At 37.0% G+C, this 18,829-nt stretch overlaps 1 protein-coding gene across 1 annotated transcript; it reads left to right on the forward strand.

The window, feature by feature from the left end:
* Nucleotides 1-4,805: 4,805 nt before the first annotated feature.
* On the forward strand, nt 4,806-6,136 carry LOC130013636 (uncharacterized protein K02A2.6-like). The gene has a single exon (XM_056102472.1). It carries the CDS (start codon nt 4,878-4,880, stop codon nt 5,961-5,963), a length of 1,086 nt encoding a protein of 361 aa, XP_055958447.1. The 5' UTR covers nt 4,806-4,877; the 3' UTR covers nt 5,964-6,136.
* Nucleotides 6,137-18,829: the final 12,693 nt, after the last annotated feature.

The following is an 18,829-nucleotide window of genomic DNA, read 5'->3' on the forward strand; positions in this document are numbered from 1 at the left end:
ATCGTGAACTATTTTAAAACCAGTACCCACCGGCTTATACTCTATGTTCTTGAAGCGGTTTTGAAATGCTCTCGAAGCAGATTTGAAATGAAGCGCATTGATGAACAAGGGAGAGGGAGTATTTGAAACTTGGATATATCGAATATTACTTTTGGGGGAGGACAGGGGCATGGAAAAAAAAATGATTTATTTAGAATTCACGTTATCACCAGGTCAATGGCTGGTCCTTATGGAAAAACGCACACGATGTGAATGCAATAAGCAGCTATATATGTTATGTTTCAGGCAGCCGACCAATTACTTTCATTAATGATGATTTATACTCAACTATAATTTGATCGCTCATGGCGAAGCCATTTATTAAATGTACGAAATGAAAGATGAGATGATTGTGGATGGAAAACTTCAAAGTTCGTGACTGTTCTATAGCAGATCCTGCTTTTAACTTGTAAAAAAATAGCAGCCTAGAGAGTATTTGTAATGGTAATTGTAGCATATCCGTACACTATACGTACCCATCGTCAACGGGGAAAGTCAACATTAGAAAATACTTGACCGATCAAAAAGAACGTAATTAGGGACATTAATTGGATTCGTACAGCCCATACACTGTATACTATAAGAAAATGCGTCTATCATCTGACTAGAATCTTCCACATGGACATAACTAGTTTTATTCACTGGGTACTTTAAGGAAGCGAGAAATGTGGGGCATTACAAGCTCGCAGAGAAATACAAATCTGAAGATGGCATAAGGTGGCTTAGTATGTTGTTGACATATGGGATTGTCTGCGGAAATTGTGATTTTAACGTCTTACGCAGGATTTTGTCGTTTGACAATAATATAATAATTACTTTTCAGAGCCGTGTTAAGATTTTGTAGGGCCATGGGCTACAGACACATTAAGGCTCGCAGAAGCACAGTTAAGTGTTATGAATTTAGTAAATTGTATACTCCAGCCATCCCTGGTATATATTACATTGTTGTTTTTTTGTAGTAATATTTTTGCTACATATAGGGTGGACCAAAAAAAAAAAAGGTTTTTTTACCCATTCTGATTGTACACTACATTTATCAGAAAAATGTCACAGGAGCATAAAGTTTTTATTGTATAGAAACAATACAAAACTGCGGAAATGCACTGCTGTGTTTATTAGAGGTAACCACTAGTGTATTTTAATAACAGGCCAATTGACTACACATGAACATAAACAGTTCATATGGGCGGTTTATCTGGCGGCCCCATTTCACTCGCAATAAGATACACTATCAAAAGTGAAAATGGACGTTTTTGATTTTTGTCATAATAATGAGTAATTGCTCCACCAATCCTCAGACATTCAGCAATTCGTCGTGGCATGCTCCTAATCAACCGTGCAATCACGATTTGGGGCAATCTGACCCACTCCTCTTGCAGTGCCACGGCCAATTCTTGCTGTGTTGTCGGTGGACGTTGACGTCGACGAACACGTCTCCCGATCAAATTAAACGTAACACACTAAAGCAAAGATACGCTAAACAGTAAGTCTTATGCAAGAACCGATAGGAAAGCAATATGGATAGATAAACCAGCACGAGGCAGTTTTCATCAACCCTTCCTTGAAGCGTCAAATTTGACAATGAACCCCTCCCACGTATATGGCGCTATTGCGTGTTGCATGTGCAGCTCATTGGTTCTGTTGAGGCGATAAGTTATTCATCTGTGAACATACTCTCAAAGCATGTCAAATGTCTGTTATGTATTGATTGCAGATCATTACCGTACCTTTAAGATTAAGGTAAGGCAAGTTGTAGTCGGGACTGAGGTAACTTTAGCCCGGCAGTTCGATTTATCCAATCCTAGAATAAAGACATGTTTTGAAACCACCTTGGTGTTATATTAAACCCCACTCCAATATACAATAATTGGCGACGAGGATCAAAGATGGCAACTTTTGGTAAAATAGAACAGTTTAGTGGTAATAAAGATGAATGGGACCAATATATAGAACGTCTTGAACAGTATTTGGTGGCAAATAATCTTGATGAAATTGAACTGAATAGGGATGAAACGAACGCAACCGCAGTCAACGCACGTGCACAGAAAAGGCGTGCTATCCTGTTAAGTGTTATTGGGCCATCTACTTACTCAGTTCTTCGTAACCAAATATCACCAAATAAACCGGCAAGTAAGACATTTGATGAAATAATTGATATATTAAAAAGTTATTTTTCTCCGACTCCCTCTGAGACTGTGCAACGTTTTAAATTCCATACGTACCACAGACGACAGGGAGAATCAATAGCCGACTACGTTTCAGAATTACGTCGACTTGCTGAAAATTGTAACTTTGGTAACAATCTGAACAATATGCTTAGAGACAGACTTGTATGTGGAGTGGCGGATGAACGGATACAAAGGAGGCTTTTGTTAGAAACGGAGCTAACTTTTGAAATTGCATACACCATTGCCTTAGCCCAAGAATATGCTACACGCGATGCTAGTGTTTTACAAGGTACAAGTTCCTCAAATGACGCAGTATCATCTGTACATAGGATTGGTGGACAAAAATCGTTCTCTAAAGACAAAAGAGCACACAATCAAGACAGCAGTAATATGAGTGTACGTCGTAAACCCTGTTTTCGTTGTGGTGGAAGTAATCATACGTCTGACAAATGCCATTTTAAAGAGGCTGAGTGTAATTTCTGTCATAAGATAGGACATATTGCGAAGGTTTGCTTGTCCAGACGTATCAGACAGTCGCGTAAATCTGGAAAACATCCAAATTTTAAAGCGAATGCGATCAGTGCAGACTCTGACACCGATGTGTTATTTACTTTAAATTCTCTAACTGGTAGTGCCCCTTTAAACGTTAAGGTTTTTATTGACGGTAAACCCGTTAAATTTCAGTTAGATACCGGTGCAGGTGTAACGGTTATGAACAAACATGATTATGAAGAACTATATGGAAATTCCCGATTGTCTCGGTCGTGCATTAAACTTAGTTCGTATACCGGAAATAAAATAAACGTTCTCGGTGAGAAAATAGTAAATGCTGAAACTAATGGACAGAAAACTCTTCTACCACTGATTGTAGTTGACGGAAATGGCCCACCTTTGTTAGGCAGATCGTGGTTACAAGAGCTTAAACTAAACTGGGATGAAATCATGACACTGTCAACAATTCAGTCTTCTGCTAGTTTAACAAGTTTATTGGATGAATTTGATGAGTTATTTTCGGACAAAGTAGGACTTTTGAATGATTATAAAATTCATTTAGACATTGTAGACAATGCTACTCCAGTATTTTGTAAAGCTAGATCTGTACCATTTGCTATGAAAAAGAAAATAGAAGAGGAGCTAAAGCGGCTTGAAAGTGATGGTTTAATTCAGAAAGTGACATATTCGGACTGGGCAGCACCAGTGGTTCCAGTGATCAAACCAAATGGCAGCTTGCGACTGTGTGGTGACTATAAACTTACAATAAATAAAGTGGCTAAGCTTGATCGCTACCCCCTCCCTTTAATAAACGATATTTTTTCTAATTTGGCTGGTGGAAAATATTTCACAAAGTTGGATTTGTCACAGGCATATCACCAAATAGCTTTGGATGACGTATCGAGGGGATTAACAACAATAAATACCCACTGTGGTCTTTATGAGTACTTACGCTTACCTTTTGGTGTTAGCTCTGCTGTGAGTTTGTTTCAGAGAGCTATTGAAACTGTTTTAAAGGGATTAGTTGGACAGAGTGCTTATCTTGATGATATTATAGTAACCGGTTGTAATGAAGAGGAACATTTAGAAAATCTCCGTGCTGTTTTATCGCGTTTAAAATCGTGTGGTTTGAAACTTAGAAAAGAAAAATGTAAGTTTTTGTTGACTGAAGTTGAATATTTAGGATTTAAAGTGACGGCTGATGGTATTCATCCTACTGAATCCAAAGTGAAAGCTATTAAAGAAGCAAAGGCACCTTCTAACGTATCACAGTTGCGATCATTCGTTGGTATGGTGAACTATTATTCACGGTTTCAACCACACCTTTCACATCATATGGCTCCACTTTATGATCTATTAAAGGTTGATAAGAAATGGAGTTGGAATAATAAACATGAACTCATTTTTCAGAAAATAAAATCTATGATGTCTGATGAAATAGTTCTTGCACATTATAATCCTGATGCTGAGTTAGTACTCTCCTGTGATGCCTCGCCGTTTGGAATTGGTACTGTTCTACAGCAACGAGAGGAAGATGGTAAACTGAAACCCATATCGTTCGCGTCACGAAGTCTTTCCGCTGCAGAGAAGAACTACGCCCAGATTGAGAGGGAAGCCTTATCAATAGTATTTGGTGTACAAAAATTTAGGCAATACTTGCTTGGTAGAAAATTCACGTTACTTACTGACCACAAACCATTGGTTAAGTTATTCGGAGAAAATAACGGAATTCCTCAACTGGCCGCGGCCCGTATAAAACGTTGGGCTCTGATCTTATCGGCATACCGTTATGAAGTGAAATATGTTTCTTCAAAAGATAATCTGTGCGCGGATTACTTATCACGTACGCCGTTACAAGATGATAGAAGTAATTTTAACTGTCATAACGACGAAGTTTTGTTTGTTACAAACTCTGTGTTGAAAGAGGTTCCTTTAACTTCAAAAGTTATCGCCGCAGAAACCCGAAATGACACAACTCTATCAAAAGTTTTACAACTGTCCCGAGATGGTTGGCCTAATTATTGTAATGTTGATGAGCTTAAACCCTATTTTATCAGAAAGACCGAACTGTCGATCGAACAAGACTGTGTTTTATGGGGAAGTAGAGTTATAGTTCCTGTTAATTTACGACCGACTCTTTTGTTAGATTTGCATAGTGAACATTTGGGAACTGTCCGTATGAAAGCTGTTGCCAGACAGTATTTCTGGTGGCCGAAAATTAATGAGGAAATAGAAAAAATTACTAAACATTGTAAAATGTGCCAAGAAAACGCGCCTATGCCTGCATCCCCGGACGTCGCATCGTGGAATTGGCCCTCGAGCCCGTGGAAGAGATTACATCTAGATTTCGCCGGTCCATTTTTAGGTTACTATTTTTTGATTGTCGTTGATTCTTATTCGAAATGGTTAGAGGTCATTCAAATGAAATCTATCACCACGACATCAACTGTTAAAGAACTTAGGAAGCTATTTTCGACATTCGGTACTCCCGAACACATAGTAACAGATAATGGTACTCAATATACTAGTAGTGAGTTCTTCGAGTTTCTATTCGCGAATGATATTAAACATACGCGTACAGCTCCAGCACACCCTGCGACCAACGGTATGGCTGAACGATATGTAGGTTACTTTAAGAAACAAATGAAGAAAATGGCGGACGATCGACGATCGCTAGAAGAAAAAATTTGTGGGTTTTTGTTGTCTTACAGAACAACACCACATTCGGCGACTGGTGAAAGCCCGTGTTATTTGCTGATGCATCGACAACTTCGTACAAGGTTTTCAAGTCTTAGACCTTCTTTGAGTTTTAGAAAGGAGTGTGATGTATATGATCGTAATACGGTTTTCTCACCATTGTTTAAAGTTGGTGACCCTGTTTATGTATTAAATTTGAGATCTGGTCCGCGCTGGTTACCTGGTATCATTATTGATGTAAAGCAACGTTCGTACGATGTTCAAGTCTACCAGCAGGTTTGGAAAAGACACGAGGATCAACTTCGCAAACGTTCTCTTGAATTAAAGGATAAATCACCGGAATTATTAGATACAACACTTACGTCAAATACGTTGGGTCGTCAGTTTAATTCTAACCCGGACGGACTGTTAAGAGGCATACCAACTCGTCAAACTAATAAAACTAATATCAATACTGATATTAATAAACCAATCTTGTCTGAAGTTCAGAATCCTCCAGATCAACCAATCGTTACAGAACGTCGATATCCAGAACGTATAAGACGTGTTCCAGATCGTTATAAATAAACTTTTCTTAGTAATTAACGCTATTTTCAAACTTTCATAAAGAGAGATAATTGTTATGTATTGATTGCAGATCATTACCGTACCTTTAAGATTAAGGTAAGGCAAGTTGTAGTCGGGACTGAGGTAACTTTAGCCCGGCAGTTCGATTTATTCAATCCTAGAATAAAGACATGTTTTGAAACCACCTTGGTGTTATATTAAACCCCACTCCAATATACAATAATGTCCATGACTATTTATCATATCACAACCTGCATAGGTATTTGCATTTCAATATCCCCTACTTTTTTTGAAGAGTATAATATATGGTGACTCATGAATCCATTATGGATACCTTCCTATGCCCAGTTATGTGTAGTGTAGTACCAAATTGTTGGTCACCAGGCCACGTAAATAATGTAGAATCAATGCATTTCTGTTTTCGCAAAGCAAAAAATGAAGCCTCTCCTGTGTAGACTGGACAACTACGAGTCTTTCCTATTGAGGGGTCATATATCCTCTTTCATAATGGCCTAATTGTTACTAGCATTAAAATCGAATTATTGTCAGGTTTAATTATGGAAGAATATAACATGACTCTAATTGATTCTATGTTAGCTTCATTCTCATTTACCACCCATTTTATTTAAATCTGGCATTATTTTAACAAAACACAATTACATGAATAAAAATCGTTAAATAACCAAATCTTGGCATCATTTTAGCAAAACACAATAACATGATTACAAACCGTTAAATAAACAAAGCATGTCATACAATAAACGATAAAATAATCGTACTTGTTTTATGAATCAATGAGTATGAAGATTCAAATATGATTGAAGACTCATACGTCTTCTGGTGGGGATATTGTAATGGGCATATAATTCATGAATTTATTCATTCGTCCCTTTATTAATTCCTTTATTTATTTAATGCCCGAAGTGTTGTTTCAATACCTTATTTAAATTTCAATGAATTTATTTTAAGACCAATAATACCTGAAGCCGTTAATCTTGTATGAATATATGCGTGGTAATAGAGGTGGACAGTCGAATCATTTATAGTTTTAATTGTATGATAAGCTTAATCTTGATGATTTCCATTATTTGTAATTATTGTCTTTTATTAAGTTTGTTACTTTTTGTTAATTGTGTAAATTTAATCTTTAGATACTAGCGTCTTTTAATACCAAGTTGTACATTCATTCAGTATTCTAGGTTTTATCCCGTTTCCTGGAAGTAACTCTTTGGTGGTATATTCGATTCAAAATTCTAAATTTGTTAATGCCGTGCTATTCATGTAATTTTCAAATTAAGACAGTATATAATCCAATTTCTTTATTTGTTCAGCGTAAATTTTAATTCTATTTCATCATATTTATATTATTAAGAAGAAAAATGTCTTCTTCATTGACGCTTTACATGTTTAGCGTGAACATCGAACATATTTAGAAGTGTAACCCTTCTACCTAGCGCCATCATCATGAAGTCGGCACTGCGTGCCCGGGAACATAATAATAATAATATCGTCATTTATAAAGTGCGTTAATACCGAAGAACAGTTTCTAAGGGGCTGTTGGTTGTTAAATTCTCTTATTATTTACAGATCAGGGTTTTGAAACTAGAATATTTAGAGTTGCTATTTAAAATGACCCATAGACGTTAACTGTTCCATTTACTTTGATATTTTGGTAGTTTATTCCATAGAAATTGTCCAGCGTAGAAAAGGGCACGTTTTCCAAGTTGTAAGTTAATAGTTGGAGATTTTAGAAGATGTTTTTTTATGAAATTATTTCTTTATCAAAATTAACTATCGTTTGATCAATTTTACCGGAGTTGTTGCTTGGTTCCAATTACTAACAGATCTGTGTCGTTTGGATTTAATTTTAAGAAATGCTCTGTCATCCACGCATGCATGTCTGTGAGACAAAGTTCAATATTTTGTATCGTGGCATGATGAGGGTCTGCGTCAAATTAAATATATAGAAAGTTGAATGTAGTTTGCAAACAAATGAATATTTAGCCCATAGCATTCAGCAATCTTAGCGATAGGCTTTGTGAAGATAATAAGAAGTACAGGTCCGAGTACAGAACCTTGCGGCACCACACAAAGATTTGTTTAATCGTCGGATGCTAAATCTCTAATCCTGACAGCTTAGGTGTGATGATTAGATGACATAACTAGTTAAACACCGAACCACGCAAGTAAATTTCACACCATAACGAATCAAGCAGGTCCTTGTATCAAATGCGACTGGGAGATCTAGGAATACCATGGCAATACATTTATATTTATCTATAGACCGGTAGATATTATTGGTGATTTTGAGTAAAACAGTTTTTGTGCTGTGGTATTGATTGTAAGCGGATTGTAAAGGATTTTCAAGGTTGTTGGAATAAATATGGCCATTTAATTGATGTAGAACACACTTCTTTAGTAGTTTTGAAATGTAAGATGGATTACTAACTGGACGGTGATTTGACAAAATATCTAGACCCATGTCTGATGTCTTTAGTATTGATTTAACAATGGCTTTTGCTATTTCGGGAGGAAAGTGACCAGATGAAAGAGATTGGTTAATAATTTCAGATATAATGGGCAAAAATAGACGGATGTATTTCTTCAATAGATGTGTAGGTATAAGGTCTAGATCACATGATCTAGAAATGAAGGTTAACGTCCTACTGTTCTGCTCCTACAGGGCTAATGAAGACGGACATACGGACAGTGTGCTATTAGTGAAATTTTTTCCGGACAGCGACGCTATAGCGTACTCTTATATCGAATTCCAAAGAATCTTTTACGTGCACGCCAATGTGTACACTGGACCTCGGTGTTTTGTACCTTCTGAACGCCTATTCGTTGTCCCTTGACTGGCCCTGTTTTGCACCACTGACAAGAGGGAACCACGTCGGAAAATCCCGATTAACTTTCTCTGCCAACGCAGGGATTGAACACGGGACCTCCAGGTTAGCGAGCCAAAATCTTACCCACTTAGTCACCGTGGCTCCCACAGGTTTTAGAAGAGCTTTCTGATATGACGAGTTTAATTTGCATTTGAGTCAGATTGGTGAATGATGACAACAATGCTGCTAAATTGCTTCTATATTATGGCACAGATTGGGCATTTGATTGTCTTTGTAATATATCAGATCGTATTTAACTATTTTATCATGATAATAAGATAATATAGTTTTCAAAATACTATGTAAATTATGATATACAATATTTGTTCATTTTTTTGAAGACAGCTGTAGGATTTAGGGAATTTTGTTTTATTTTTTACCGTTTTGGTGTATATTCTATTACTGCTCTAACATTTTCTTGAAATGGTCCAAAGATATAAAGTTTAGAAACCCCAAATATGGGGATGCAACGGTCTGAAAAGGAGACCGGGATAATCTGTTCATGTGGATCGCGATGAAGTTACTATTTCTGGTGCCTTCATTATAACTACCTGACTTAATTAAAGATGGGTTCCCGCGTACAAACTGGGTTATTTAATGGTATATATATGGACTAAAAATTTGTCATAACTTTGCTTCAAATCCTTCTCAAACAGTGTAATTGCGAAGGAATGTCCTGCTACAAAAATTCCATCAAACCAGTTCATGTTTACGTCACGTGACTTACCTCTCTTGGAAGTCAGAGGAGAATTCATTGCATACATAAGACGATGTTGTATTTAATCGCTTACTATTTATTACAAATATCGAATCGTAACTAAATTCTCGGATTATCCATTACCCCCGTCTTTTTCCGTCATTTTTATCTCAGAAGGTGTTGTACGTCTAACTCTTCAAGCGTGCAGAAATTCCTAATCGTCGGGCTGTCGATTAGGGGAACCCTTACATTTTTGTCCTGTATACGCTCCATGGGTGTTTTTCGGGGAATCCAATATTTTTCTAGAAAGATTGGATATCTCTACTTTCCATATATACCAAAATTACCATACTTTTATTGGAAATAACCACTCGATAAATACTTTTCTGGGAACCCATCTTTAACTTCATGGCAGTTATTTTTTAAATCTTATATTATGCAAGCTTGCAAATAAACGTATTTATTTTCATGATAAAATAGTTATCACCAAGTCGAGCACGCATTGGCGACACCAAACGACTTTTATAATGATGATTGCTAGATAGAAATGTCAAAATTCTAATTTGTTCGATGGTCATGCTAAACATGTAAAGCGTCAATGAAGAAGATGAAACGGAATTAAAATATACACTGAACAAATAAAGAAACTGGATTATACATTGTCTTAATTTAGAAATTACACGAATAGAAGTTAGAAATTAGACGATAACACGACATTAACAAATTTTGAATCTTGAATACTGCCATATAACTCTGCCTGTCAGATGTCTTGTTCTCGGTATATAATATTTGATGTTATCCGGTATTAAACAGTTTAAAGGGTAATTCCAGGGGAATATTTATTGCCGATGCTTCCCACTTCTACAGATTGGTGGAATGCTTTATGGGAAAAGATCTCGGAACATCTTTCAAGCGAGTAATAATGAAAGGAATGAAGATCAACCCAAAGGCCAACCTATAGAGGGTAGGTCATAAACGTAGTAACACTTCCATTGTTTTAACGTTGTGCAGTTTTCATCATAATTCAGATAGCTCAAATACAAAAACTACTAGCAAGCAGAACAGAGATTTTCTAAAGTGCCAGTGCTTTAAGGAGATGATAGCTGTAAAAAAGATCTTGCGGATCCGCTATAAATTCAGTTTCAACATAGGCCGAATGTGAACAACAGGCCTAAGTCGCAGTTGAGAGCAGCAAAACATCGTCAACCTAAACTAGTGAATGTCAAACGGATTGTCTTGGACGTTCGGGTAAAAATATAATGGCTATTCCGGCCACATATACAAAGAGTCGCAAGCTATTGACATAAAACCTACTACAGATTTGGTCAAACCGGATGTGGTGTTAGGTTCAACGACACAGCTCAAAGAAAGCTAGTGGATGTTAAGAAGAAAGGGCAGCTTGGATACTTAGTTCGATGGAAGAATCAACATTGTGCATCTAACAACTACCTGTACTGTCCGATATTCTTTAAGTGGCATTTAGTACCTGGGTATATAAATAAACTATAACACATACTTATGGAAAACCCCATTGTGTCATAGGCCTTTGATCTTGCTGTTGTCATGTATGGTTTCAGCATTGTTGTTGTAATTTTGTCTGTATATGTTGCTTCACATTTTGTTATATTGTATAATATACTATTCAAAAAAAGTAGGGGATATTTGATTTTTAAGTGTTATTAAAGTCACCTAATGAAACTGACGAAGAAACAAATGACAAAATGAAATGAAGTTCACATTCATCGATTTATTCCAAATGATCGTTAGACTAAGTAAGGCACAGACTGACCATTTTAAGGGTAAAATGATACCCGGGGTCAAACAGCAAAGTTACCACAGCATCACAACCAAGTCAGTAACGGGTAAATCCTCCTCTGGTTGCCAAACAAGCATTGATCCGACGTGGCATACTCCTAATGAGACGTCTAAGGTCATTTTGGTCCAGATTGTCCCATTCCTGTTGCAACGCAGCAGCAAGTTCTTGGACATTGGCAGGACGTTGTTGACGTTGACGTAACCTCTGTCCAAGCATGTCCCAGACATGCTCGATGGGGGAGAGGTCGGGACTCAGTGCTGGCCAAGGTAATGTGGTGATGTTCTGTTGTTGGAGGTAACCTGTAACGATCCTGGCCCTGTGACATCTTGCGTTGTCATCCTGGAAGATGAAACGGCGGCCATGACGTCGTGCGAACGGCACAACATGGACTGCCAAGATGTTGTCCCGGTAGTACTGGCCTGTAACACGCCCTGCAACAACATGTAAAGCCGTTCTTCCAGCAACAGTGATGCCTCCCCACACCATAACAGAACCACCCCCAAATCGATCATGTCTGATGACGTTAACGTCTTGGAAGCGCTCGTTTCGACGACGCCACACCCTCCTACGTCTGTCCAAAAAATCAACAGTGAACCTTGACTCATCTGAAAACATCACATTGCTCCAGCGTCGATTATCCCAGTGTTGACGATCCCTACACCAACGACGTCTTGCCTGAATGTGATGATCTCTCAAACAAGGGATCACGCGAGGACGTCGGGCGCGAAGGTGACCCCTATGCAGTCGATTCCGAATCGTCTGGCCACTCACTCTCACACCAGTGTCTGTTTGAAGACGAGCGCTGATCTGATTTGCTGTGATGACACGATTTCTCAAGGCCAAGGTACGGATAAATCGATCCTGGGCTTGAGTTGTCGACCTGAGCGTGGTCTGTCCTGTACAGATTGTGTATCACGGTATCTGGACCATAGCCTGCTTATGGCAGACTGAGAAACATTCATCGTCCGCGCCACAACCGCCTGTGTTGTGCCGATCTGTAGCATGCCAAGGGCACGTAACCTTTCATTTCGGGTAAGCCGACGCATATCAAAATTTGTTTTCTGGTCACTAAAACAATTAAACTGATGTTTCCACCCTGGAATTCAATGCCACAATGACTGTAACATTCAAAGTCAGAGTCGTGCAAATCTTGGGTTGGACCCCCATGATGATCCCAAGCATCACCTGCATTCCATGCGGTAGCTATTGGTGCGTTTGGGCGTCACATGTAACTGGAAATGTTTCTTCTGTTAGGTTCTATAGTGACTTTTTTCGTAGTCATTTGCATATTTTAGTATTATGCCCCCAAAATCAAATATCCCCTACTTTTTTTGAATAGTATATGTATACAGGAAACAAAATTAAGTCCAAAGCAGAACGACCCAAACCTGACTAGGTACACATTTTTGCGGAAAGATCGTCGTAGCCCGACAAACGGCAAACAAAATATGACCGGGGTTAACATTTATAATCCGTTTAAAATCATTGAGGAATAAGCGAATAAAAAATATATGATCAAATAAAAACTAAAGATATTATATGTGGAGATTTTAACAGTCACCACCTCACTTGGAGCTCCCCATTTAATAATAAAGCTTGAAATAAACTGGATAATTTTATAGAAAATTCCAATTTAGTTCTATTAAATAACGGTAACCCAACATATATTGGTTCTGGCAAAACACTTGTGAAAGTAATGGATTAATTAGTCCAAATCAAAGTGGATAATTTTATTGAAAATTCCAATTTAGTTCTATTAAATAATGGTAACCCAACATATATTGGTTCTGTCAAAACACTTGTGAAAGTAATGGATTAATTAGTCCAAATCAAAGTGGATGTAGACAGCAGCGCTCCACTATTGATCATATTATATGGTTACAACAGGACATCATGGCTTCACTGTCTAAAAAGAACAATTATCTGTATGCAGTATTCGCCGACCTGACCAAGGCATTTGACTTGGTTTGGGTGGATGGCCTACTTAAAAAAAAGTACATGGACAAGGGGTAACAGGACGAATGTTCCACTGAATCGAGGATTTTATAAACAATAGGCAAATACAAAGTAATGTAGGTCTGTTATTAGCCCGACACTTTTTAATATCATGATTAATGACCTTCAGTCTAATAACTACATTAAGAAACTTATTGACGTGGCGGTTTATGCAAGCGACACTTCAATCTGGCATGCAGCAAATAACTACATGTACGGTATGGTTAGAACGAGAATGCAAGAAGCCTTAGACAAATTGTCGAAATGGTCTAATAACTGGGGATTTCGAATATCTATAAATATTAACAGTAGGTATGCTCTTCTGTAAGGATCATAGGGATGTGTCATCTATGAAGCAGGAATTGAACAATGTCCGAGGGATAATATTGTGCATTAAATTATTCATTCGTCCCTTTATTAATTCCGTCGTTTATTTAATGTCCAATGTGTTGTTTCAGAAAATAAATAGAAATCATTCTTAAATAGGCTCTTCTGCAAATTGTTATAAAGATTAAATCTAAATTAGGCTTATATATTTAATACGGTAAAATCCTATTTCCAAATTCAAACTGCCAATTCAGTATTTATAAAATATACCGCTGATGCTTCAACAATCATGTTGCAAGCCTATGACATAATAACCTCAGGGTGCCCAAATGTATTATATCATGTCTTGAAGCGTGAGAAACCGTTGATACCAATTCGCTTTAAGCGTGTGATTCTATTCAGATAGGGTGTCGTTATACCCATTAAGACAGATAGAAACAAGGGCTATAGAAGAAAATAACATTCTTTAATAACGGGAAGTGGATTACATTGGTTGCTTTGGATACATATCGGTTACTCACAAAACTAGGAACTGTCTCAGAACTGAAATGTTTGATGTTGCGTTGACATTTTCAGAAATAACATAGCCAGAGGACAGGATAACTAAAGTCTGGATTCTTTAGAATGAAATTTTCAATTATGTTTCTAAGATTTTCATATCAACGGATCTTAAAGAAGTATCAGACAATATATGCATCGCCATGGATACGCATATCTCGTTTATTAATAACATTATGTTCTCGAAATATCCGAGTAAGACATGTTCTGGTGTAATGGATGTTTTTGTTAAACAAATGGAGATTCGTTATAAATAATTGGTTTATCTGTACAAGTATTGAACGTGTTTTCCTAATTACGTTGGTTTAGAGCTTCGTGCTTCATCTGGGTAATTTACTTTAATGCAAATCTATTAAAATACGAAATAACCATGGCTTTTAGGTGGCTATATAATCTTGTCGTTTATATTTTAACAATAATAATCTGATCTTACAAAAGGCAAACCATTAAAACGTTTCATTAAAAGATTAAAATGTGGTAGATTGGAATAGTATAACTAGGGTTCTTATACCAATGCATGGATGGATCTCGGTGTTTCGTACTCTCCGAATGATTAGACACATTTCCTTTATCAGACCCACAGGCTCCAACCCTATCAAGTATAGGCTGCCATGAAAAAGCCTGAAAGTTCTTTTTGATTCAGAAAGGACAACGAACGAAGATAACTATAAAAATTATACATAAACCGATAATGGATGCCATTCTAGTCCATATTAAATGTGGGCGTATAAAAATGAAATTGGTAGAATAATAATTTATCAGTTAATACATTCTCGAGATAGAATTAGCATTTAAGATCCATCAGAGGTCAGTCTAGGTATATAGTCATTGGAATTTAAACAAAATTTGGGTCTTCGATCTTCTGTTTATATACGCTAGCACGTAGTAATATCTGATTATCTGATGATACACTTTGTAGTTGTCAATAATATTAATTTATTATTTAACACGACGTGGCCTATATTGTAGTAATTTGATAGTTCTATTGATGGTTACATAGAGAGCTTTCGGTAGCACGGGTCATTAATATACTTCCGATTTTAATAGGCTGATCAATCATGATAGCATTGTACTGTAACCGTAGCTAGATTGATCAAAGTTTTTTTCTTTCGTGTGTGTACTACTAATTGATTACATTTTGATTGATTTCATTTAATCTTTTATAATGCATCTTTAACGTTTTTGGGTTGGTGCGTTTTTTTCCATGGCGCGCGTTAGAATTGGTTTGCTTTCGTACTGTGATTTGATTGATTTGGTTTATTTGTGCATTCGTTAATAGCTTTTTTTTTTTTTTTTTAAAATGGTTTAATGGTTGACTGTGCGTTGTTGAGTTTGGTGTGACGGTGCGCTAGTATTAAGCTATGTTGATTTCTTTTATATGGTTTGGTGTTATTGTGTACCTTTAGTTTGCTTTGGTCTCGTATTGTTGTGTGCTTTTTAGGATTCTGTGTAAAAGTGTGCTTTATCCGTTTTGGTGTTATGGTATGCTTTTATTGGTTTTGATCTATGCTCTAATTTTATTGTGCTGGATTTATAAATTTGGTGTGCTTTTATCTGTGTTTGGTTTATGCTCTAATTTTATTGGAGCTGATTTTATAAATTCGGTGTGGGGTTTTTTTCTGGGATGGTTTATGTTGCGTTTTTTTGTTTTGTTGTGTGTGTGTGTGTGGGGGGGGGGGGGGCGTGCTTTTATCTGGGTTTGTTTATATGGCGTTTTATTTTTTATTTAGTCGGTTGAATATTTTTCATTGTACAGAATTTCGAAAGATTTATTCCCTTGACATTTCAGTGCTCGCAAAGAATAATGTCGTTTGTCAAGGATGGAATATATTCCTTTAATACATTAATCCTTTTTTTAAAATTATTTTGTCGGAGCAGACCAGTAGGACGTTAAACCCCATTCATTTCATTTTAATTATTTAAACGGTTTATATTGTGATTCTAATATTGTGCAGTTGAGAGTTTTAAGTGATTTTCTTGGGTTTAGTTTGGATATCGTTGTTAGTCAGATTGATTCACTCGGATTCCAATGAATTTGACCCGTTCTTGGTCTTAGTGTGAGTTCATTGGAATTGGGTGTTATTTTATAAAGTTTATGAGTGTCTAAAGTGATTTCAGGTTGTTTTGATATGGATTACGTTTAATCTTTAGATAGTAGTGGGGGACTGTGTGCGAATTATTGAAGTAAAGAGATGACATTATGTTAGCCCCGACGGACATAGCTGTGTTAAATCTTGTCTGAGAATGAAGAACATTAAAAAAAGAGGTATGTCAGACTTCAACATATTAAACAGTAAGGGGTGTTTCTAATGACTACATATATAAAAATACTTTATTGGTCCAAGTTGTAAATATCAAAAGTATATAATTCAGCTGCAACTATAAGTAAAGTGATTTGGTTGGGTGGCCTATAAACGTCAGAGGTCTGTTATCTAATCATGTGTCGTGGGATGGATCCCAGACTTTTACAGGCTATTTCTTTCTGGGTTCTCTGGTATCGTAATGCTATTTAAGGTACCCTATCTGCCTTTATCAAAGATTTAATCACATCGAATTATTTCTACTTGATCTTTATATTACATCTTCTGCCTTATGTTACAGGTCTAAAATTATTGCACTTTACCATTAATGTTTTGAACTGAAAGAATAGTTCAGATAACCAAGCAGACTATTATAGCTCATTTCATGCCTTTTCATCAACGTCTTCTATTAAATCGATAATTTAATTTAAGCTCCATAGTTATGAAGACGGCTTACGTCTTAGTTTTAAATATAAAAGAGACGCTTGTTAAATAAAATCAATACTTTCTTAAACGTAGTCTTAGGTGCTGTCATCAGTCATCACAATTAAAATGAAAACATACTAAAATAACCTGTCGATCCAAGAAAACATCCCGTTTTATTATCAGATAGACTCAGAAATACACCATAGTTCTTTTTTGATTTTTTTTTTAAATTTCCATAACAAATGCAATAAATTAGATGACGGTTTATCTTTAGTCATTTTAAGTTATTTTGGAAATCGAGTTTTTAAGAAGAAAATAAGACTTTTTATGTGATTTGGCCTATATTGGTAATTATAATCCAGAGGTGGAATCTGAGAAGCTGGATATATCGCTCTATTATATTCTGTGGAATCTTTTAAATATGTTTATGTCTATTTATCTGCTTTGAGTTAGCGTCTATTAACATAAAGTCAGATTGCATAATAGGTCAGATTAAAAATATTTGAAAGCTGGGATTTCCGGAAACACAAAGGATAATGCATGGTGTAAGCATCCTCATAGTTCCACAATAGTGAGGGCAAAATCAGAAATGCATCCATGCATATGAACATTAAGGCGCGTAGCTAGCGCAAAAATATTGGCGGGGGTTCTGGGGGTGCCGATGTACCTACACTTGACGGTCCAGGGCGAGCGGCACTGTAGACGCGCCTCCCTTCGGAAAAGGGTCTAGGGTGCTCTTTCTCCCAAAAAATTGGGAAAATAGGTTTTGTACTTGAGGAGAGGAACTATGAAAATAATAGCAAATTTCAATTTTGAGACTGAATTTGCGATATTGGTGTATTATGATATATTGATATGAACATTATAAAAATTTGAAGAAAGGTATGCGACTTTAGCGTACCTATAATAATTTATGAGAAAAACGAAAAGTTCGGAATCGGGTTAGAGAGTGCGACTTATTTGAATTGTGAAGATTGTCACGCCGTTTTGGACGCCTAACCAATCTCTCTCGGCATTATGGGCGCCCATGATTAGTCGTGGGTGGTCCACCAATCTCGGCATTATGGGCGCCCCTCCGTGATGAGGCAGCCACCAATCATGCCGTTTTGAGCGCCCTATTGATCAAGGTGAGGGCGCCCAACAAATCTTACTCGGCATTATACATTATGTGCGGTCCAAAAATCATATATTAGTCATTATAAGGCGGCCCACCCATCATGTCATTAGGGGCGCCCCTCCGGGACAAGGCACCCCACAGGTCACGCCGTTTTGGGCGCCTGATCATCGTTTGATTCATTATGAGACTCCTCACCAATGTCACTCGGCTTTATGGGGCGCCCATACCGATATGGGTACGTTGGTCGTTGGCTTCGTATTGCGTCCAATGGAAAGGGAGCCCATCGGGGGCGCCTATTTTTTCCAGGGGGCAGCTGCCCCACCCCCACCCGCTAGCTACGTTGCCTGACATTGGTATCTTCGTATGGGGTTCCAACGAACAAACAATAAATTAAACCAAATGCTAATAATACTATTTATCAGTATCATGACCACAGAAGTAATCTCTGCGCACGTAGATTCCAGTCCTTATATGAAATGAAACTGGCAGTGTGAATCATATTTAGTCCACTCAGAATTGACGTTTTGTGTGACGTCAATCAATCGTCGTTACACCATATATTTAGTAATATTATGGTAAATACTTAAATATATAAACATCGTCTGTCATAGCTTGAATTTTAAATTTATATTATTAGAAGTCATTATACATGAAGACAGAATCTAAGGTTACGAGCTGTCAGTTAACAAATAATAATAGCACGTCAAAACATGACAGTTGTGAATGAATTAATGAATGAAAT

This window comes from Patella vulgata, chromosome 7 (genome assembly GCF_932274485.2).
Source record: "Patella vulgata chromosome 7, xgPatVulg1.2, whole genome shotgun sequence".
Lineage (NCBI taxonomy): Eukaryota > Metazoa > Mollusca > Gastropoda > Patellidae > Patella > Patella vulgata.